Source organism: Artemia sp. Qi Xiang Cuo, chromosome 6, assembly GCF_049724085.1.
Source record: "Artemia sp. Qi Xiang Cuo chromosome 6, ASM4972408v1, whole genome shotgun sequence".
Lineage (NCBI taxonomy): Eukaryota > Metazoa > Arthropoda > Branchiopoda > Anostraca > Artemiidae > Artemia > Artemia sp. Qi Xiang Cuo.
In genome coordinates this window covers 68,925,061-68,948,253 of record NC_142799.1, presented here as the reverse complement: position 1 = coordinate 68,948,253, position 23,193 = coordinate 68,925,061, and the positions used below count along the sequence as shown (strand labels likewise).

General features: G+C 38.5%; 1 protein-coding gene across 1 annotated transcript in view; it reads right to left on the bottom strand.

Annotated features, from left to right (window-relative positions):
* The window catches only part of LOC148951550 (carbonic anhydrase 1-like), a 75,336-nt gene that overhangs the window by 11,313 nt on the left and 40,830 nt on the right, over positions 1-23,193 (bottom strand). The window contains exon 5 of the mRNA XM_089091106.1: positions 7,915-8,145. Within this exon, the coding sequence (XP_088947232.1) occupies positions 7,915-8,145 (231 nt within the window). The remainder of the gene's footprint in view (positions 1-7,914; positions 8,146-23,193) is intronic.

Sequence of the window (23,193 nt, the reverse complement as noted above, 5' to 3'; positions counted from 1 at the left end):
CCTCTTTGGTGGGAGAAATGGAGGTGCTTAGAGGCCTTTGGGGGCACGGGGGGGGGTCTTTGAGGGTTCGAGAGCCTTTGGGAGCCCGGGGGGCCTTTGGAGATCGGGGAAGGGCCTTTTGGGTTTGGGGGCCCTTTGGGAGCCTGGGGGGGCCTTTGTGGATCAGGGGAGGGCCTTTGGGGGTTCGGGGGACCTTTGGGGACCGGGGGAGGGTCTTTGGGGGTCTGGTGGACCTTTGGGGACCGGGGGGCCTTTGGGGGCTCGGGTAGGGCCTTTTGGGGTCTGGGGGGGCCTTGAGTGCCGATTGGTCCTTTGGGAGTCCCGGTGGACCTTTGGGGACAGGGGAAAGGCCTTTGGGAGCCCGGGGAGTCTTTGGGGTCTGGGGGCTCTTTGGGAGTCTGGGGGGGGGGGCTCTTGAGGAATACTGGGTTTAGCTACCCGCTGTATAACCTCAAGTAATTGCCTAGGCAATACGAGCACTTACCAATTATGTCAAATAATTTTTTATCGCTCAGAAGCTGAACTCCTATTCATTTGAAAGGAGACTAAGAGCCCATTTGATTTGTAGTGAGTATTGAATCATATCCATAAGAGTAAAACTGTCTCTTTGTGTAGACACATGTGTATTTTTTTGTTAAGGGATATATTTGCCCGCAATGGGCACACATCATATTTTACCAGGAGTCAAACTTTACAAAATTATAGAGATTAATTGCATGGAAGCAGCAAAATATTTTGTAAAACAGGATGTGGAAATTCTTCAAATTTGCGTAATGGTTCAAGCCCGCTGGACGCTTGCCTATCGAGTTTTTTTTTTGTTTTTTTTGTTTTTTTATTTGGTATAATTTTATTTTCTATATTAATAAAAAATAATAATTTTTATATATGATAACCTCTTTATAGATGTTCTAGCACGCTTTTTAAAGCTAGACTTACTACTCTATAAAATATATCATTATGCATAAGTTTTCGTTTGAACAATTATTCGACACTATTTCTGTTCATCTTTGATTTAGTGTAGCAGCTCTTTACTTTTAATTGAAAAATAACCTCTTGTGGAAAAAGTTTTTGTCACTCAATTAAATATATCATTGGATATAGGTTTACGTTGTACAAATTATTAGACATTATATCTGTTCATCTTTGATTTAGTGTAGCAGCTCTTTACTTTTTACTTGAAAAATATCCTCTTGTGGGTTGTGGAAAAAGTTTCTGTCACTCTAATAAGTCTATCGTTAGACATAACTTTACAGAAAATTTAGTTTCTTCTAGTTTCACAGTCTAAGTATAGATTCTAAGTAGGTTTTAACTGCACTGCTTGTTTGGTTCGGGGATGAATAACCAAAAATAGCGGATGGACCTTTATTTGACTCGGTTAGATTTTGATTCTGAAGCTATTTGTCATAGTTCCGTTGTTCTATTCAATTTCATGAGCCAAACTCTGTACTTTTTAAATGTTGTAGTTTTTTATATTCTTTTTCGTTTGCCATTTATTGTTGTGGTATCAAAAAATTTGGATTGTTGGTTCAATTAATTATAAGTTCATTAAAAATTAAGTAATTAGTTACTACTTATAATAATTCGAAAGTTCCAAATGATGTCAGAAAAGAGATATTTAAAAAAAATTGTTCAACTATAAGTTATATTATTGTTTTCAGATCGTAGTTAGGTTGGGCTCTGAAGAATATTCGGGTAAAAAGAATTTTTCACATTTTCTAGCTTCCTTCAATTTTAGTATATGAAAAAACTTGAAGCTGTGATTTTGCGACATGCCTTCAACTGCAATTTACACCAAAAAGACAAGATAATTATCAAAAGCATGAAAATTAAAAATGTAAAATGTATATTTCAAAGAAATAATATCCTTCTTAATAATTTAACATCAATAAACCGTGGGAAGTGGTTTTCTTGAGTATTGTTTGTGAATGAATAAAAGATGATGAGTGACAGAAAACATTTTTGAAACTAAACAAAACTTTAAATTTAGTAAATTGGCAAATGTTGTCAAAATGTAATTTTTCCTGAAGTTGAAACCTCTTAGTTTAACTCAGGTGTTGAACCTTTGGTAGATATATTGGCTCGAAAATAAACTATTCCCGTAAAATCTGAACTAATATATGTTTTCCGCAGGAAACTCTAGTTTTTGATCATAGCGCTATCAATCTTTTAGGATGTATGGAGCGAGTGGGACCTCTCTCATGAGGAGGAAATTCGTTTGTGCGATATATGCATTGATGATGCTGATGATATATTGGAAGTCCACTATACGTCTGAAGGATTATCTTACACGTCAGATGATCTAGTGAGGAGGGGGCCTTCTGGAAGAATATTTATCGAGGACGATGATCGTCTATATGTAGATATGCCCCCCTGAGAAATATTGAAATAGTCAGTGACGACGATGACAGCATACAAATAATTACGATACCTCATCCTCAAATTGAGGAAATTACTATTGTGGAGGAGGTTGATAATGATGATGATAGTGATGTTTTATATTTAAAAAGCGTTATATTCATTGATTTGACAAATGAATAAAAATATTTAGAATAATCATTAATTTTTTGAAATCTTTGATAGAAAACTTGTTTGTGGACTGATAATACTCTATGGGTGATTTAATTAAACTGAACAATTCATGCACAGAAGTGTTTGCTGGTATTCTCACTCTATATATATCTAGTATATGAAAATTAAAATAGTACAAACAAATTTATTGTATGATTACAATATAAAACTCGTTATACATATTAATAATTAGTTTTAACGGTAAATCATGTATGAGAACTCTTCCACCATGGTTTCCGTTGTTTAAAATCCTTTTTGTAGAATGACCTCTTATGTTGTCTCTTAAAGGGCCACTTTTTCTCTTCTCTTAGAGCATAATCATCATAATAATCCGAGTTATATCTTGCACTATATACATTTTTCTTTGGGTTTTCACTGCTGTCTTTTACACTATAGAGAAAGCCCTCTTTTACTAGTCTCTTCTTTTGATCTTCATTTTCTAACATATCAATCCTTCTTTTATCTGAGCTTACTTGCAATCGGTATAAATTTCTCTCCATGTCACATATAATTTTTCTTCCCGTTTCCTCCAGATTCTTCTCATCTGTCTCTGCCTCTATGCACTCTAAACATTCAGTAGGTTCATATGAATACTCAAAATCATGAATATGCCCCTTACAAATAGAACAGTTGCAATAAACGGATATTTCTAACTCAACTTGTTCACTCATGTTATTACACTGCTAACTAAAAACTTAGTGAATTCTATTCGTAGACTAATAAAACTATAGCAAAAATCCTTTCCTTATACTCCCACCACCGCTAATATGTAAGCAAGCCCTCTGATTGGCTGAGAAGGAAACACGTGATCTAACTGTTACCTTGGAAACTCATAACATTTGGCTTGAACAACAACAACAAATACTGTTTCCCGGGAACTCATAACATCTGTATCGACCAACAACAAGTAGGAAGTGACAAAGTTCCTGTTTTTCCAATTCTCACTGACAAAATCCATAGAAACATCAAATAAATTGATCAACACACATAATCATCCATAAAAACATCAAACAAATCGACCAAAACACATAACCATCCATGAAATCAGACATAAATGTGACAAAGTTCCTGTTTTTTCATTCTCACTGACAAAGACCATAAAAAAATACAAAAATGTGAGAAAGTTCCTGTTTTTCAAATTCTCACTGACAAAATCCATAAAAACATCCATGAAAAACATCAAATAAATCGACCAACACACATAACCATCCATGAATTATGTAAAAAACGTTATAGGTGGCAGCAGGGGTGTCGCGTCGGAGTCAATAAGGCCCTTCTACTAATATTACTACAAAAATCCCTCAATTTTCCCCGAAAACTACTTCGGTCATGCTAACGCACAACCCCAATTGGTAAATGACTCCAGGAGCTCGGCAAAACATGCCGAGCAGAGAACTGTGACCGGGTTGTTTCACACTGCGGCCGCCGAAAAGCATCTGCATTTCTTGTATTTTAATTGTGAAGATCCACACCAGTTATGAACATGCCATTAAAACATTCTAAGGTAAAATTATTAATAATATCAAGCATTAGCATAGATCGATAAAAAAGGAATATACCTGCTAGAGGAAGAATATTCAGTTTCAAATACACATTTTTCACTGAATCTCTCGGTCCATAATTTGCTAAAATCCAAATTGTAGAATTCTGACAAGCTGCTAGTCGTTTTAGATTGGATTGAAAAGTTGAACATTATACCGAGCAACAATATAAAAGGTAACAATGGACAAGTGAAAAATACAAAAGTCTAAGGACAATGGTCGGACAAATATGCTTCAATTTCCTAATAATTCCAATATTACGGGCAATTTTAGCTGTTATACAGTTTATATGATCTGAAAAACTAAGCGTCTCATCTACAATAATGCCTAAATACCTAGTCGAGTGTACTCTATTAATAAATGAATTCCCACACCTCAACTTATCTACCCAAAGATAATACTTTTTAGAACGAGCAAACAACACAAAATTACACTTCTTAAAATTTATTTTCAGCTTATTCAACCTAGTCCACTTTTCAATCAAACCTATATCATATTCAACTGCTCGGATCAACTCTTTTTCAGTTCTCGCGCATACCGTTAAATTAGTATCATCAGCAAATAAAACAAACGAATCAACAATATACGAATTACTGAATCAACAATATTAGATAAAACTCCGCATAGATCATTAATATATACAGCAAATAATAGTGGACCAAGGGGAGATCCCTGTGGGACTCCAGGCTTGACATCATATTCACATGTAGCTTGTTTTTCATTATCCGAATATAATTTTCTATCACTTAGGTAAGACTTCAACAGATTCAGAGCTCTTCCTCTTATACCGGCATTATCTAATTTACACAATAGAATTTCGTGGTCCACAGAATCGAACGCTTTTAAAATATCTAAAAATACAGTTATGACCTTATAAGATTTATCAAGTCCATCAATAACCAACCTTGTAAAAAACCGAACTTCATGCTCTGTAGAATTTGTCTTTCTGAAACCAAATTCGTTCTTAAAGAAAAGTTATTTTTTCTCTAGAAATATCTTAATCCTTAGGCATAATCTCCTCCATTATTCTAGCTATAATCGGAAGCAGTGATATTGGCCTATAGTTGCTAGGATCTTCTCGGTCACCTGACTTAAAAATTGGTACTATTTTTGCAGTTTTAAACAGTTCAGGGAAGATTCCATCTTTAAAACACCTACCAAAATGTTTGAAAAGTTGATTCTTAATAACAGGAAGAATCTATTTTTAGAAGTGGAAGGATAAAAATCTAATCCAGTAGACTTATTCTTCATTCCAGAAATTATTGTTAATACTTTACTGTTATTCGTCTTTTACAGCCATATTGTTTTACTAGCTGGCCCATTAAACAGGTGAAACTACCTTTCATTTTTATGTATTGTTACTAACTGTATAATTTCACTACCATAATTAGAAAAAAGATCGGCCTGATTTTCATTAAAATCTACCTGGTATTGTTTACATCCACATGGCTCCTTGTCACTTCCTCCAATTATCGACAGAATAACTTTCCAAGTCTTCAAAGAGCTATCTCTACACGAATCAAACATTCTCGAGCAATAATCCTTGTTTGCTTTTGTTTAAGCAGAAAACACCCTACTAAGATCAAATTGTTCAGAAGGGAATTTGCAGCTAATTATTCCAATTTCAGCTAACGACATTGTTACCTTACAAATAGTTTTTGAAATAAAGACTGGCATATCCATGTATTGAGTACAAAACCAGCACTTCTCAACTGAAAGCCAAGGTCGAATAGAAATCTTAAAAAGAAATGAAACTGTTTTATATTTGAGAGTCACTACTTCCTTCCCTAGCCTCTAGCTCCTAGTGTAAAAGCTTGACAAGTTATTTTTGAAAGTGTTATAGGGTGCGATAAATATGAACATTTCAAGTTTTTCACGAAAAAATACTTATTGTTGAAAGCAATAACTAACGAGCCCTTTCAATCTCGAAGCAAGTGAATTATTTCTTACAATTTTTCGTGCCGTAGCATTCATTTACTAAGGGACTGAGACATAAGCTCAAATATTAGCAAAATGCATCATTTTGATTAGGGAGATGAGGGAGAAGCAGCCCCTTTATGCGTAAAACTAAAAAAAAATAAGCTAAAAAACATATAGCCCGCTTTGATGGCTGTTTAAAAAGAAAAAAATGGTTTCTTTCGCTTTCAATTGTCTCCATCGTCTCCCCTAGGCCTTTGGCCCTCACATATGGCCATTACAGATTGCAAAAAAAATATTTTGCCCCACCTTAGAATTTTTCTGATTGCGCTTAAGTATCTTCTATGATAGGTTATCCTCTATTGAAAGTTAAGCTTGAATCCAGGTAATAACAGGGGTGGATCCATATTTTTTCTAGGGGGGGGCACAAAATAGGTTGATCCGATACCCTTGCGTTAGGAGCAAGTTTAATTGACGCAATCCGGCGTGAATAAGTAAACTACACTACTTTAGACTACGTTAGGGGGTAGGGGGATCCGTGCCCCCTCGTGCCCCTTACTCAGTGGATCTTCCACTGGGTAAGAAGTGCAAAATCTAAAAATCCTTCTCCCTGGATGCTCGCTCTCTCCAACTTTCTTGACGTAAATTTGAAGTCTATTACCAAAGTATCATATCCAGGAAGATTCAAGTCGATTATCCCAGTCATTGCTGAGGAATACAGTTTCTTTGTATATAATATGATTTGATAAAACCTTTTATGCTGATAATGCTAATAATAATGCTTTAGATTTGATAAAAATAAAATAATAATGATGATCACTGATTTGTAGAATATTTATTCAAATATTAAAGTACTTTAATTTATGGCGGACATTGTATACACCAAGCGACTATATGTTTGTTGATATTCGCCGTGCACTAATGGTGAAGGTTAAGCATTTCTGAGATTTATACTTAGGAGATTTTAACCTAATTTCAAACCCATTTCTAAAATCTATAACCTAACCTATGATCATCAAACCTTGCATTAAACTAACAGAGCTGACTGGTCAACAAACACATAGTCGCATGGTATTAGTCCTAAGTATTTGTTTAATATACTTATTTCAGATTTTCACCATATATATATATATATATATATATATATATATATATATATATATATATATATATATATATATATATATATATATATATATATATATATATATATATATATATATATATATATATATAATGTTTTAGAGGTAATTACTTGGCAAGAGAAAAGGAAAAAAAAGAAAAAAAAGGAGAGAGAGAGAGAAGAAGAAGAAAAGGAATGTCATCCTAATCCAATAATTGAGATAAATGTGCATTTGAACGAGGTTTTAACCTTGCTCATCTATCCAATTACCTAGGACCAAACCTGATGGTTGCATCAACCAAACCGAATTGTCCAAATCCATGTAAAGTCGTCATCAATAAATGTAAGTCGTTGTAAATTTACAAGCAAAAGCACCTTAAATGAAGCGAAATATTTTCAAGTAGTACCTTGCATTAGGGCTCATCAGAAGAAATACCACCTGCTTTAAATTTGTTTCGGGGGGGGGGGGTAATCCTTCAAATCCCATATTCTGTGAGAAGTATCAGAAAATTATGGGGAAAAAATGTCGTGAGATTTGGGGGGCGGGCCCGGAGACCCCCGCCCCCCCTGGGTTCGTGCCAAATATAGAGTACTCGACCAATTTGGCTTTTCAACGGTTCAGTTATAAAGCTGGGATAATAACACAGTAGCGTCACAAGTTAGCATCATACAGGACATCTCTTGTAAAGGTATTATTTAAGACCTGGAGAATTTGTAAATTCTGTTAATTGAATGACACAGTGCTATTGGATAAGAAGGTTATACCTGTCGTAATGATAATGATATTTTATCTGACATTACAATCCAGTCAACAACTTCACTAAATGGATAAGTTGTTAGGGATCCTTTGTATCTGTAGAACATAGAAACCTCAGGTGGCAGCATGTCACAGAGAATGAATTGAGCATCAAGTAGGGTGACTTTTGATCCTGCTGTCCGTACATTGTCAAAAGCTGCAAACAGCTCTTCGAATTTAGGATTGTCTCTCTCTGCAATCTGAAAGTAATACAGGATGTACGAATATACAGAAATACAGACCAAACGTTGAAATGGAGTTCAAAAATTGTCAGCAAAATTTAAAGACAACAAAACTTTTGTCAGACATCAGTGTTTTTTCTTTTTATAAAAAGGATGCTTAGCCCCCCTTTTATTTTGTAACAAAATGACGCTACTACCATGCAAACGAAGCGAGGACAGTGCCCAAATACTATTTTCTGCACACAGTGTCATAAAAAGTATTTAGAACTGAACTCCATCTAGAGCTAAGCTAATTCTCCTAAATAGGAAATCTGGTGAGTTAATTCAATCGGAACATTCCTGGGCTTTAAACACTAAGGCTTAAATTAGCTCAAGTCTCTGGTATGATCAAAAATTAGTCTGGTCTAAAATGTGAAGGCACAGAATGCGTATAGAACGAGAGTGCTATGCGCATTACCCCGACGAAAAACTCCCTCGTAAAATTGCCTCGCGCAAACTTCTCCTAGAAAATTCCTTTGGTAAAATCTCCACCGTGGAAAATTCCTCCCCCCCCGCTGAAAATTCCCCCCACACGGAAAAATGGCAGCCGAAAAGTAAGTATGACAACTAAAAATAATGATTTAAAAGAAGGATTTATACAGAAGGAAAATACATAAGAAAAGAGGAAAAGAAGGAAAATACATCAGATGGTTTTTCTGTCTGAAACACAATTAAGGTGCTTGTCTTTTTTTCATTTAGTTTACTTAACATGGAGTCTTTTTCTAAATGTGATTTAAATAATGTGGAGTCAAACTCTAAGCCAAAACCTATGAAATTTAGAATTGACAGAACTCTTTGTTTAAAATAAGCAAACAATAGTTTAAGTAAAAAAAAAAGTTTTCATAAGTCGTCAAACCCTGTTCACCCAAAAAGTATAAGATATCGTCCACTAGTCATACATTAGAAGGTTTGCTGTCTGAAGTACCTTTAAGGGGCGTTTGTTTCTTTTTTTTTAAATCTTGGTGGAAGACGCCAACCCACCGCCTTCCAAAGAAATTTTCTGGCGAGGGTCTTGAAACCCCACCTTACGATTTTCTTCTCTCTGACAGTAGCCATGTGTTTGGGCCCCTGGCCCTAATTGTCATATAAATGTCCTTGTTTTTGCAAATCAAATTTATTACCACTTTGGGAATCTCTGCCTCACCCCTCCCCGCTAACTCTAAGATACCATGTAATTTTTTGCTTGGTCTTTCCTTGGTAAATTTTTCGCAGTCCTACCAATTAAATTCAGGTAAAATTAGACCGTCTGGTGATGACTCCTCGGCTGATCGAGAATCAGTTTTTAAAGACTAGACACTGATGATGTAGAACAGGAGAGCTGGCTCATTTATCGGAAATAGCGGGTGTTTCTAGTCTACCACTTGGTGCTTATGATTGGCCGGGCCTCCTTGAGCTCCGTGTGTGTGGTTTTGTCACAGAGAGAAGAGGAGAAGAGAAGTTTATTTTTTTAAGTCAAATTACTTTTGTGAATGTGAACCAAGTAGAGAAAAAGTAAGATCGTTTTCACCTTTTTTGCACAGGTCTTTCTTATAACATTTATCAACTATGTGAAAGGCTCTCCAGGAAGAGAGAGAGAGTTTTGGGATATAGGAAGGGGCTCTTATATTGTTTTTAGGATATTGTTCCTGAGGGAAAACAAGATTTTTGGAAGGAGAGTTTCGTTCTTGATATTGTAGGCCCAATCCCATGGCCCTTACGCCAACAGAGAGTACATTTGTCGTACCCGTAATGGTTATAGCTGTGGCAAGCCTAAAGCACAAATACCAGTGGGGTAGAACTCATACAACCTGTGAGCCGTCACCGCCATGTTACCTTACACTAGTGGCATTAGTGGTGGTGTTGTGTCGCGTACACTAACACACTAGAGAGCTTGCACTGGTACCAGCGGTGGCCCCTGAACGCACTATCATCCTCCTCCCTAGCACCAAGGATAAAGGTCTAGATTATAAAAGTTCTCGAAAATCAAGACGGATTAGATATCAATTTCTACTACCCCTTACCACAGAAGCTCTCCTATATTTATCTTAAAGCTCAAAGACAGTTTGGATATTTTGGCCTTAAAATGTACTCTTTGAGACATATGACCTTTATAATAGATTGCGTGCACTTACACATCATTGTACGAAGCAAATTAGTTAGTTAAATGAAGCTTTAAAATAAATTTCTGAGCATTTTTCTGCCATAAGAAGGAAGGTATGAACCTGCATCACTCTTAATCAGGCCTAGTCTAAATAAAGAAATCTGATAGATTAATTCCTATTCCCATATACCCCTTTCTATATTTATCGTATTTATAAGTGGATGAGACTCTTAGTTTCTCAAAGTACATACAATGTATGTCATCTAAAATTGCTCGGAATGTAGGGATTGTGAGAAAGTTGAAATATTTTTTCCCGGTTAAAATAAGTAGATTGATATATTTTTCTATTACTACTACCACTACTAACAACTCACCGCAGCACCAAGTAGCCTGAGACCAACACACCTACGCACGCTCCTCCATCCCAAGCTATTCAAAGCCTCCCTTTTTACACCCTCCCACGAAATTCCCATTTCCTTTAAACCTTTCTTTATGACGTCCTTCCACCCCAGACGAGGACGACCTGCTTTCCGTTTAGCCCTAGACGGTTGGCCGAAAAGGACAATCTTCGTCAATCTGTCATCCTTCATCCGCACAACGTGCCCTAGCCACCCCAATCTTTCTTTCATTATAGCCCTAGAAAGCGGTATTCAACCACATTTTTCATACAGCCTACTGTTTGAAATACGTTCAGTCAGCCGGGTACCCAGAACAATCCTTAAGCAATTTCTCCTGAAAACATCTAACAAATCTTCATCCACTTTTCGGAGCGCCCAAGCTTCAGAGCCATATTTGACCACTATCATCACTGTAGCTTCTAATATTCTAATCTTGGTTTGTAGACTTATCTTCCTATTCTTCCAAACTTTTTTTTAACTAATGATGTTATTACTGGGAGATTTTAACGCCCCGGTTGGTAGAAATAGGGATAGATGGTATCACAGCCTAGGTAAATTTGGTGCGGGAAAAGAAAACAGAGATGGATACAGACTTTTGCAATTTTGTAGGTATAACAATCTAGCTATAACCAATACGGTGTTTGGTCATAAAATGGCTCGTAAGTTAACATGGTATTCACGTGATGGTAAGACAGCAAACCTTATTGATTATGTTATAGTAAACAGAAGACTGGCAGGATCAACACAAGATACTAGGCTGTATAGGAGTACTGTTATTGATGTTAAAAGTAAAGATATCCAACTAGTAGTGTCTAGAGTTAATTTAAAGCGGGAATTTATGAAGGGTAGATACCTCACGGGAAGTTATGATGCTGGTAGACTCAAGGATGATAATCTGAGAGGAACTTTCCAGGAACAGTTGAATACTAAATTTCAGAGTCTAAAATTTGATAATGTGGAAGATGGTTGGAATAATTTTAGAAAAATAGTTTGTGAAGTTGCAGAGTGTGTATTAGGGCAGAAAGGTAGAACTACAGCTAAGAGTATTTGTGAAAATGCTTTATGTTTAATAGAAAGGAGAAGGGGCCTGTAGAAGAATTATTCGAGTGACAGATCATATGAAAATAACAGAAATGCAAAGAAAGTGGAGAAAGTACTAAATTATGAACTAAGGAGGTGTGAAGTGGAGGTCATGGATAAAATTGCCGAGGATCTGGAAGATGCAGCTCGACGGCATAATAGTAAAATATTGTACTGGCACGTTAACAAATTGAGAGGGAGTCGTCAATCCGGACTTGTCCCAGTTAAAGATAGGAATGGGGTCGCAATTAGCGATAAGGGAAAAACTAAAGCGAGATGGGCCGAACCTTTTGAGAACTTGCTTAACCGATATAGAGTTGCAGGAAAAAATATAGAGGAAAATGAAAAAGTTTGTGATACCTTGGATGTGAAGGAAGATTTGTTTTGTGAGGAGGAATTAGTAACAGTACTAAAAGGATTAAAGAATAATAAGGCTCCAGGTGCTGATAGCGTGGTTAATGAGTTTCTTAAATATGGTGGCTCTGAGGTTAGAAATAAGCTATTGAAGATTATGAATATGATTTTTGAAAAAGGCGAAGTCACTAACGATTTTAGAAAAACCTTAATTAAACCACTTAATAAAAAAGGTGATAAAAGTGAGTGTGGTAATTATCGTGTAATTAGTCTGGTCTCTGTTGGTAGCAAATTACTTAGTAATATGATACTTTTTAGACTGAGAGATGCCGTAGAAAACGTTTAAAGAGAAGAACAGTGCGGTTTTAGAAAAGATAGAGAATGTGTCAACCAAATTTTCACTCCTAGGCTAATAATTTACAATTGCTTGAGTTGTCAAGCATCTTTGGTCCTCAGTTTTATAGACTATGCGCAAGCGTTTGGTTCTTTTGTTAGAGGAAATTTAACACAGGTCTTATCGTGATATGGTATACCAGATAAATACATTAAAGGTATTGGTTCTATGTACGAGAATAACAATGCTGTGGCTAAGGTAGGAAATGAGGTTAGCAGCTGGTTTTGTATTAAATCAGGAGTTAAGCAGGGCTGTGTTCTATCCCCCTTTATATGGATTACTTTGATGGATTTTCTTTTAAGGAGCACAGGAAAGGCAATGGGAGGCCACGGAATAAAATGCAGAGGGAAAAGTCTCCTTGCTTTAGATTATGATGATGATTTAAGCATCCTAGATGACAGTGTGAGCCAAATGAATGATTTTTTAGAGATTTTGCGAGTTCAGGGTGCTAGAATTGGTTTGAAGATTAATGTTAGGAAGTCTAAGTAACTAAGGCTAGGAATAAGAGGAGATGAAAAGGTGACATTGGGTAACGAAAAGATTGATCAGGTGGGCAGCTTCACTTATTTTAGTAGTATTATTAGTAAAGATGGTGAGAGCAGTGAAGATGTTAAAAGTAGAATAGCGAAGGCTCAGAGTGATTTTTCACGGTTAAATAAAGTCTGGAAGAATAGGAAGATAAAAGTAGAGATGCCTTATTGAGTCGTGACCCCACCACGTGGTTTATTGTTTTCTCAGTGAGAATAAAAAAACAGGAATTTTCTCACTTGAAAAACCATGAATTTTGTCACATTTATGGTTGTTTTCATGGATGGTTATGTGTGTTGTTCGATTTATTTGATGTTTTTCTCGGATGTCAACATCAAATTATGGATGTTTTATGGTTTTTGTCAGTGAGAATTCGAAAAACAGGAACTTTGTCACATTTATGGATGTCAACAGCAATTCATGTCTGTTATATGGTTTTCTCAGTGAGAATGAAAAAACAGGAATTAGCCATATGTTATGACTGTCCCGGGAACAGTTAGATCACGTGTTTTCTTCTCAGCCAATCAGTGAGTCGGATCCGTCTTCCCTCTCAGCCAATCAGTGGCCTACTTAAATATGGTTTCCCCGTTTCATAAAAAATTCGCCCTTGAGATTTCGTATATAACGGGCATGCAATGTGATTAAATTATCAGAAAGTATTGTGACACAATGGATAGAAAATATGAAATTATTGATGAACTTGAAGCCTTGGCAGCCACAATTAGCAATGTAAGTTCTGTTTTCATTTTTTATTTTCAAAATAAAATTGTTTTCCGTGGTCACCCTCTACTATATTCGGGTAAACCCCCCCCCCCCCTATACAAACGTCCCTATATGATGTTTATACTCGATAAAAAGTGTAAAATATTCTCTTTTTTCGTTACGTAAACCACCTCCGTCCGTCCTCATAGGTGTACGAACATAAGTCTTATTGTGATACATTCAGTATATGATATAAATTAAGCTGTCATCTTTCTGTCAATCCCTTACTATACTTTCTGACATGGATTGACTTGTAGATTTCTCTTAACGATTAATTAGCCGATAATTACTAACACCATTTTAAAGCACATCCGGCTTTGGTCAATATATAAGAATTTGGATAGCGGCTTAACCAAAGGGTTTCTCTGAGAAAGTTAGTTTCGCGTGAAAAGAGACATTATTGTTAATTAACCTTGTGTGCTTACAGGCTTTGCGTAATTCTATGTGGTATGGAAGCATGGAAATGAGTTATTTCCAAAATTAATGCCTAACAATATTTTTAGGACATTGGTGAAAGGGGGGGGGGGGGCCATGCCTCAAGTCTAACACCTCCATTGTAAGGTGAAAACAAAATGCTTCTTCGCGTGAAAATTAAGGGGGTGAGTTTAAGAAAAAGATACATTGCTTTATTATGCGTAAATTGAATAGCATTTTTACCATATCTTTCGGTGGAGGGAGGGGGTATTTTCCCCTGTATTTTCTCAGGGATATTTTCCGTGGGGGTTATTTTCCGTGGGCTGTTTTTCCTGGGTGTGTGATAAATACCAGCTATCGTAAAAGGATATGGAAAGATAAAAAATACCGTTAATACTTTAAATGCATCAAACAAGGCGTGCACAATGCAGATTAAAACCAGAAAAGAACAGAAACACCTAAAAATATGAAACTAGGCGAATTTATATAGGCAGGCTGTTGAAGGGCTCAGTGAGCCGTAATTCTCAGATTCAAAAAAGGATGCAATTAGTATATTTCACGCAATTTTTTTTAAGTTGTGCTTTCTTAGTGATAAATGCCTTTTCTATACAAAATTATATGGATGATGATACTAACTTTCTTTCTGTAAAAAAAAGGGGCAAATTATTTAGATACTAATTTTTTCTCTTCTTTTCAAGGCCAATTATGATGAATGCGTGCCCCCTCCTTCCAAGAAAGCGAGGGTTAATAATGCGGGCCCTGCGAAGGCTACTGTCCGGCAATATGGTAGCTGGCCGAAGCCTCCAAAACAAGTGCAATCATCTGTACAAGAATGTAATGCCGCCGGCCCGTCCACCTTCCATCATACAGTGCCTGGGCCTTCAAGAGCTGCCCCACTTATGCAAGGTCATGAAGTGGCCCACCAGAATACACTACCTGGTCCTTCGGGTGCCCGAGTGCAGCCTTGATATAAAAATGTATGCGTTTTTTTCCTACTTGTTTATTTATTCATTTTTAGTCCTTTTCAATCCCAATATACAGTTATCTCTGTGATATATTAACCCCTCACCCCCAACCATTGTTTTAAATTTATCTCCCTCGGAGATATCTAAATGTAATTTTTTACAATGAAACCACTCTTTTCTCTGCACCCCCTCCCTCGGAGATATCTATATATAATTTTTTCCAATGAAACCACTCTTTTCTCTGCTCCCCCTCCCTCGGAGATATCTAAATGTAATTTTTTGCAAAGAAACCGCTCTTTTCTAATCTTTGCTATCGCTTCAATATCTCATAAGCGAATATTTTTAGGTAATTTCTATTAATAATCACTGCCTTTGAAACTCAAAATGCTATTTTTTCTAATCTTTGCTATTTTCTATGCATTCCCCCCTATCTCTTCAACGTTATCTCATAAGCGAATATTTTTCATGGGTAATTTCAATTAATGCTCACCATTTGAAACTCAAAATCCCCTATTTTTCACAATTGATTATCACAAAGTTTCAAGAGAAGGAACTGAGTGAGATTATTCACATTTATCTATTTGTCACATACGGATCCCGTAATTTGCGCAAGGATATTTTAAAATAGCTCTCAATCTTACAAAGCCTTGCCAATATTTTAGTGATGGAGACATTCCTGAATAAGAATTAACGGTTCTCGAATTTAATTGTACTGTTTCCCAGAGAATATGCTTGGAAACAGAACAGACACTAGATTAAAAATAATCTAGGCTCATTTGGAGTCATAGACAACCTGTACGGGGAGTATTCGAACCTCCCTCGGCTAACTAACACGCCGGTTTTTTGTTGCTGTAGTTCCATACCCAGAGCTTTTAATGCGCCGAGGGTTCCGGGAAAGACGGGAGGGGCAATGGGAGTGCAGTGCCGGGGGGATGTAACACCTTTCTGGGACGAGCTCCCGAGCTGTGCCACGGGCTAGATACGTATCGCGGGAAGCGATGTGGGGCCCGAGACATCCCCCCGGGATGCACTGTGGCTCCGAAAAGTGCCACGGGTGGTCCGGGGAGTGCTATGGGGCAAGGTTAGGGGGGGGGCGCTGGGGGGGAGCGCCGAAAAAAAAAAAATTTTTAACACTTTGAAAATAAACGACCAAACTGTTGCCTTATATGACAGATCTTAGATTATCTTCAGTTGAATTAACCAAATGTTATTAAGCAATAATAATCCAAACTTTAAAAGCATTAGGGATGATTTGAAAAGTTTGAAAATAAGCTATTTTTTTCATTTATAGGTTGTCCTGGTTCCATACTCGCCATCCAGTGAAGAAGGGGAAGAAGAGGAGGCACACGTGGAGTCCCCCAACAATTCACTATGGGATGATTTACATCAAATTCCAGATAATATTGACGACTTTTTAGGTGATTTTTTAAATGTAGATAATAGCACAGCTGAGCAGGGTAATGTAGATAATTCAGATTCAGACTTAACATTGCTAAGTCCAAATACTATGCAGCTTTTGGATGATCTTCTCGGTGGATTGAGGGGAAACTCTTCCCTCTCAGATTACATTAACATTTCCCCACTTCAATCGAATGAAGCGCCTTCCCATAGCCCTATTATTGAACAACTTGGGGGAGGGGGTAATATACAAGAGGGAGAGGAGGGTACAACTCTCCCAGACTTTCAGCTGTCCAACAGAATTTTAAATAATATAGTTGTTTTCACTGCAACGTTTGGTGATCCCTTTAATACACTAATGGGGGGAAAATTTGTTTATGACCCTGTAGAAATTGTGTATACCTATGTAGACAAAATTCGTGCACGTCTGGAAAATCAAATTCAATTGTGAGGGGGTAGGGAGTCAATTAAGGTTGCCGTTGTTTCAAAAGTTTTCTATTTAAATGAGGGAAAATGCGATGTTTATTGTCATTTTATAAATTCTGAGATGCGTGTGGTTTATTTAAATTTGGAAAATTTTCAGGGAGTTTTCATGGATTGGGTCGATCAAATTATAACGCATCTCGAGAACTTTAATTAAAACAGTTGTGGCTCTATATTTATTTTTTTTGAAAATTTATGCTTAAATATATTTAAATTAAAGACATATTTTTTTAAAAGCGGGGGACAGGGGGGAGGGAGGGCAGTAGAACTAAAATATAATCCTGATCTATCGGGTTGTAAAGGTGTCCAGCGGATCTGTTTTGAAACAGGTCATATGTGTTTCCGATGTGCTTTCCTCATATCACCATTCGAGCCTCTAGCTCGGGACGCTAGTAAGAAGAATTTAGACAACTGGGCTGTGCATGGGAAGGAGGGGTCCAGTTTTCCCATTGTAGATTTTTCATGCTTAGAGGGAAAATACCCAGTAACGCTAAGATCTATTGATATTTTTGAAAGGGCTAATGTCCACTTAAATATCGGCGTTACTGTGGTACAGTACGAAACAGAATTTGAAGATGGGACTCGTTTAAAAAAGAAGGGGGTGGTCTTCCCCGTAAGGGGTCCCTCAGTTGATTTGGTTAAACACTGGGATATGGTTGCTTTACACGCCACCAAGTCAACCGAACATAATCGGTCATTTTAACCCTATCACTGACATTAGTAGAGTTCTGGGGGGTGGTAAGCATAGGGGGGAATGTTTCTACTGTCCGACGTGCCTCTCTAGATTCCGTAGTGATATAAAACTACGGGATCATATGAAGCATTGTAGCCGCCACGGCTACCAGACAGTGGAAACGGTTTCAGGGGATAGGGCTATTTTACGTTTCAAAAATTTTCAGAACACCCTCTTCCAATGCAAAAAAATATCTTTGGACTGTGAAGCTAAGTTGGTGGAGGTGAATGACCCCCAAAATCCAAACCGAGTCAAAGAACATCTGGCCATTGCAGTGTCCTACGCCCACGCGCAAAGAGACAGTTCTAACACCATGCAGTTGTTAGAAAGAGTTGAAACATTGGATGAGCGGGACGAGTGCATGAACAAGGCATTGAATAAAATGATTGGCACGGCTAATGGTGCTATTTTTCGTTTAATAAAGACGAATTATCCAATGGTGCTTTCGGAGGAGGTTTGTCGCGCTATAAAAAATCAAAAATAGGTGGGGAATGCAAGGGAAAGTTGGCAGAGGAAGGGGATAAGGGGACTAACGAGACAAGAGGGGGGCGGGGGTCAGTGAGGGATCATAACCATTTATGGCAGAAAATTTCCTCGGGGGGGAGTAATTTTAGAGGGGTTGCGCATCAATCGTGTAATTTAAATGTTAGCCAGCAGTTTTTTATCCCTGTTTTTATTCATAACTCCAATTATGACTTAAAATTTATTTGACCGGCACTGGCACGTATGCATAGGGAGGGAGGGGGAGTAGATTGTCCATGGGTAAATAGTTTATTTATCTACAACATTATTCCCAAATCAGCCGAAAAGTTATTGCTTCTCGAGCTGAAATAGCAGGAAGTGGATAATGGGCATACGTGTTGGAATAAAATCAGGTTTTTAGATTCCTTTAGTTTTTTCCCCAAGGCATTGAGTCAATTGATTCAAGTGCAAAAAAGCGACAATTTTGATAGCTTTCCATTGCATAAACAGCACTTTCCAGACAGTGAAATGTATGACTTGTTGACCTGCAAAGGTATATATGCATACGATTATTACTGTTCTGGCGCACACTTAAGTGAGGAGAAACTACCTCCAATTGAAGCTTTTTACAATTCACTGACCAACAGTGAATTCACAGCCGAGGATTATGAGTTTGCCAAGAATGTGTGGTCCAAGGTGGATTGTAAAAATGTTTTGGATTATTGTAGACTGTACTTGAACAGTGACGTTTTAACTTTGTTGGATATAATCTGTAAAAATACGGACCAGATCTATTCAGAGTTCGGGTTAGATATAGGCTACTATTTTTCTACACCCCATTTAGTAATGGATTTAATTTTAAAAATTAGCAGGGAGGAAATAGGCCTAATCACGGATGTAGATCAGCACCTTTTTGTAGCGCGTTCATTGAGGGGTGGGTATGTTTTTCATTGGGACCGCGTCTTATCAACCGATCCGACCGGACAAAGCTCCGGTGCAAAGTCAAATGCAGTGTTCTTGGACATGAACTCATTGTACCCCTCGGCAATGTCACACTACTCTTTGCCATGTGGGAACTATCAATGGCTTGAGAATCCTTGTGAGTTCCCCGACATTACCACCGTCGAGAACAATGGGCCACAAGGATGGTTCTTTGAAGTTGATGGTCACATTCCGCTGGCGCTTCACGACTCAGTCAAAGATTTTGTCTTTCCCTGTATCACTCGGCCGGTGAGCAGGGACTCTCTGAGCCCCTACAATCTGTTCATTGGTCTAGGATATGGGGATGCACTGGACCCCCTCCAAACAGAAACTGATTACTGATTTGGACCCTAAAGATAATATCGTTTTTCACCATGTGCTTTGGCACTGGATGGTGAGCAATGTTTTAAAGATCACTAAAATACACCGGGTCCTGCAGTTCACTCAGCGACCCTACTTGAAAAAGTTTATCAACACCTTTGTCGATAAACGCTCTAAGGCACATTCAAAGGTGGAGACGGAAATGTATAAGCTCATTCTAAATTCAGCGTTTGGCAAAATGTGTGAAAGCGTTCGTAATAGATCTCGCTGTGACGTCGTGACTGACCCTCTAGAGTGTGCACGAATTATTGCCGACCCCAATTTTACATCGTTCACGAGCATAGAGACTGGCATGGTTCTTCTACACAGGCGAAAGCGAAATGTAGTACTGAACAAGAATATTGCAGGCGGCAGTTCAGTACTAAAAATTTCAAAAAAGCTCATGTTGTCGTTCTTTTACAATGTGTGCAAGGTGCAATGGCCACGGGAGGGGGAGGTTCAAGTTTACTATGGTGATACAGATTCTCTGCTGTTAAAGGTAAATGGGGCTGAATTGGATTTATTGGGTGATTTGCAACAGGGGGTGCACATCAGCTCGCGGATGGATTTCACCAACTGGAATCCATCGCTCTACCCCGAGCTGGTGAAACGTCAAGCCCCCAACCAACTATTAAAATTAAAATCAGAGACGGGGAGTGATTTTGTATCCAAGGGGGTGTTCCCGGGCCCCAAGGTTTAGTGCGTGGAAACACAGAGTGGGGAAGACAAGAAGGCGTGTCAAGGGATGCCTAAACATTTTGTAAAGAGCAATTTTAACATGAGCGTGTACAGAGACTGTGTAGAAAGTAGCCTAGTGCCGAGAGCACAAGTGTTTGCAATTCGCTCTCTACAGTATAGAAATTATACTGTGAGAGTGAAAAAGAATACAATTTCATGTATATCCGACAAGGTCTATGTGCTCGAGAATGGTGTGACTGTCCTACCCCACAGCCACTACCGTATTTCAGATCGAGTAGAATACATAGACTATCGCAATCAACTTGGTCTGGATAAATTAACCTAATCTGACTAGCCACCACCACCCCAACCTTTCATAAATTAACTAATCTGACCCAAGCACTAACCATCACCACCACTAACCCATCCACTAACCCATAGCAGTGACGACAACTATTCTTTTTCCACCACCGCTCCCGGGGGGAGGGGGGGGACCCTTCCCGCGGCCGTCCAGGGGGGTGGGGGGGGGGTCCCGCCCGCGGCCTGCCGGCCTTCGGCCTCGTGGTCCCCGGGGGGAGGGGGGAACCCACCTTTAAATTCATAATGTTCAACTGTGCTAGTTCATGTTCCCGTGTGTGTATTTTTTATTGTTGTATAGAAAGTGTTAGGTATAGAAAAGTGTTTAAGTTGACAAAAAGTGAGTAGAGGAGGGGGTACCAGCGCGGACAGAACCACGTGGTTCTGTCGGCATTTTTAATGCTGTCAGTACACCAAATAAGGGCATAGCCTCCCTAGGGAGAATGATTGCGTAATCGGTCAATGACCTCTTTTTCCAAGGTCGATTTATTTGATGTTTCTATGTGTAATAGCTCCGGGGCGAAGGTTGCACGTGTGCATTGAATTCTAACGGGAACAATGCTATTGATCTAGGACTCTAGGGGGAAGTGAATTTCCGAGAACTTGATTGCGTAATCAAAGTGTGTCAACAACAACAACAAAGAACGTGACATTCGCTGAGAGCGTGCACTTACAACAACAAAAACCCGGAATTTGGAACACCTGTGCTGTCGACCTCAATTCACCTATCGTGAATCAATAATTCCCCTTAGAAACAACAAATTAATTTCCCCTTTCTTGACAGATCAATCAATCAATGACATCATCTGTCAGACTTTAAAAATTTTCGCCCTAGAAACATTTCTCCAGAAATAGATCCAAATCATTAATGTCTTTGCCTCGGGAACAACTCTTTTGGTCCCAAAGGATATTAATAACCAAAGGCCATGGAAACAATTAGGCAAGAAACATCTTAGCGATGAATTGTTTTAGCGCGCGAAAAGGTTTCTTATTAATTTGAAATGCGTTAGCACAGAGATGCCAATAACAAAGGAACACGCTGAATTTATGTTTAGTGATTATTTGGGCGAAACTGTTTTAGACAGGTTATGGAACTATTTCGGCGAAACAGATAGAGACATTTTAAAAGAAGATTTTTGAAGAGATTTTAGAAGAGGTTTTGATTGTGGTCGTTATAATACACAAGTTTCATTTGAACAGTGTTGTGAGGTCCTCTAACCCAACCCCAAAGGGTTCCAATCCTCCTACCCCAACCCCGAAGGAAGCCCCCGGTCCTCAAAAGCCCCCCAAGCTCCCAAAGGCCCTCCACCGGTCCCCAAATGTCCCCCAGGCCCCCAACTGCCCCCCCCCGGACCCTCAAAGGCCCCCCAAGCTCCCAAAGGGCCACCGGCGCCCCCAAAGGCCCACCCAGACCCCCAAAGGCCAACCCCGGGCCCCCCAAAGGCCCCACGAGCACCCAAAGGACCAACGGGGTCCCCAAGGACCACCACCCGGCCCCCAAAGTCCCACCGGACCCCCAAAGGCCCACCCAGTGCCCCAACGGCGCACCGGTCCCCAAATGTCCCTCCGGACCCCCAAAGGCCCTCCCTGTGCCCCAAAGGCCCTCCATGTGCCCCCATTCAATTATCAGAAAGTATTGTGACACAATGGATAGAACATATGAAATTATTGATGAACTTGAAGCCTTGGCAGCCACAATTAGCAATGTAAGTTCTGTTTTCATTTTTTATTTTCAAAATAAAATTGTTTTCCGTGGTCACCCTCTACTATATTCGGGTAAACCCCCCCCCTATACAAACGTCCCTAAATGATTTTTATACTCGATAAAAATTGTAAAATACGCTCTTTTTTCGTTACGTAAAACCCATCGTTCCTTCCCCCTCTGTTTAAGACCTTAATTCTAGCAAAAAGAAATAATTTTCTTTAGTTAAATTTATGAAATTTTAAGTGTCTATATCCTAGCTAAAAGCGATCATTGACTTCCGTCACTGTTGTTATTAACCGACCCTGGTTTTGACACAAGGCTCTCCGGCACGAGGCCTATAATTAGTTGTCATCCTTTCCCCTCTGTGTTTACGAACGAAGCAGCCAAAGTCAAAAGGAACTGTTTCTCCGTCAAAATTAAAACACTTTGAGGCAATTGTAATAATTAGGCGCAGACGCAATGTGCTATTTTGGAGAACCGGTGAAATCTCGTTATTTTCAAATTAAGATCTAACAATATATTTAGGACATTGGCGAAAGGGGGAGGGGGCCATACGTCAATTCTATCGTCATCATTGTAAGGTGAAAACAAACTGTTTCTTCGCGTGAAAAGTAAGGGGGGTGAGTTTAAGAAAAATATACATTGCTTTATTATGCGTAAATTGAATAGCATTTTTACCATATCTTTAGGTGGAGGGAGGGGGTATTTTCCCATGTCTTTTCTCAGGGATATTTTCCGTGGGGGTTATTTTCCGTGGGCTGTTTTTTCTGGGTGTGTGATAAATACCAGCTATCGTAAAAGGATATGGAAAGATAAAAAATACCGTTAATACTTTAAATGCATCAAACAAGGCGTGCATAATGCAGATTAAAACCAGAAAAGAACAGAAACGCCT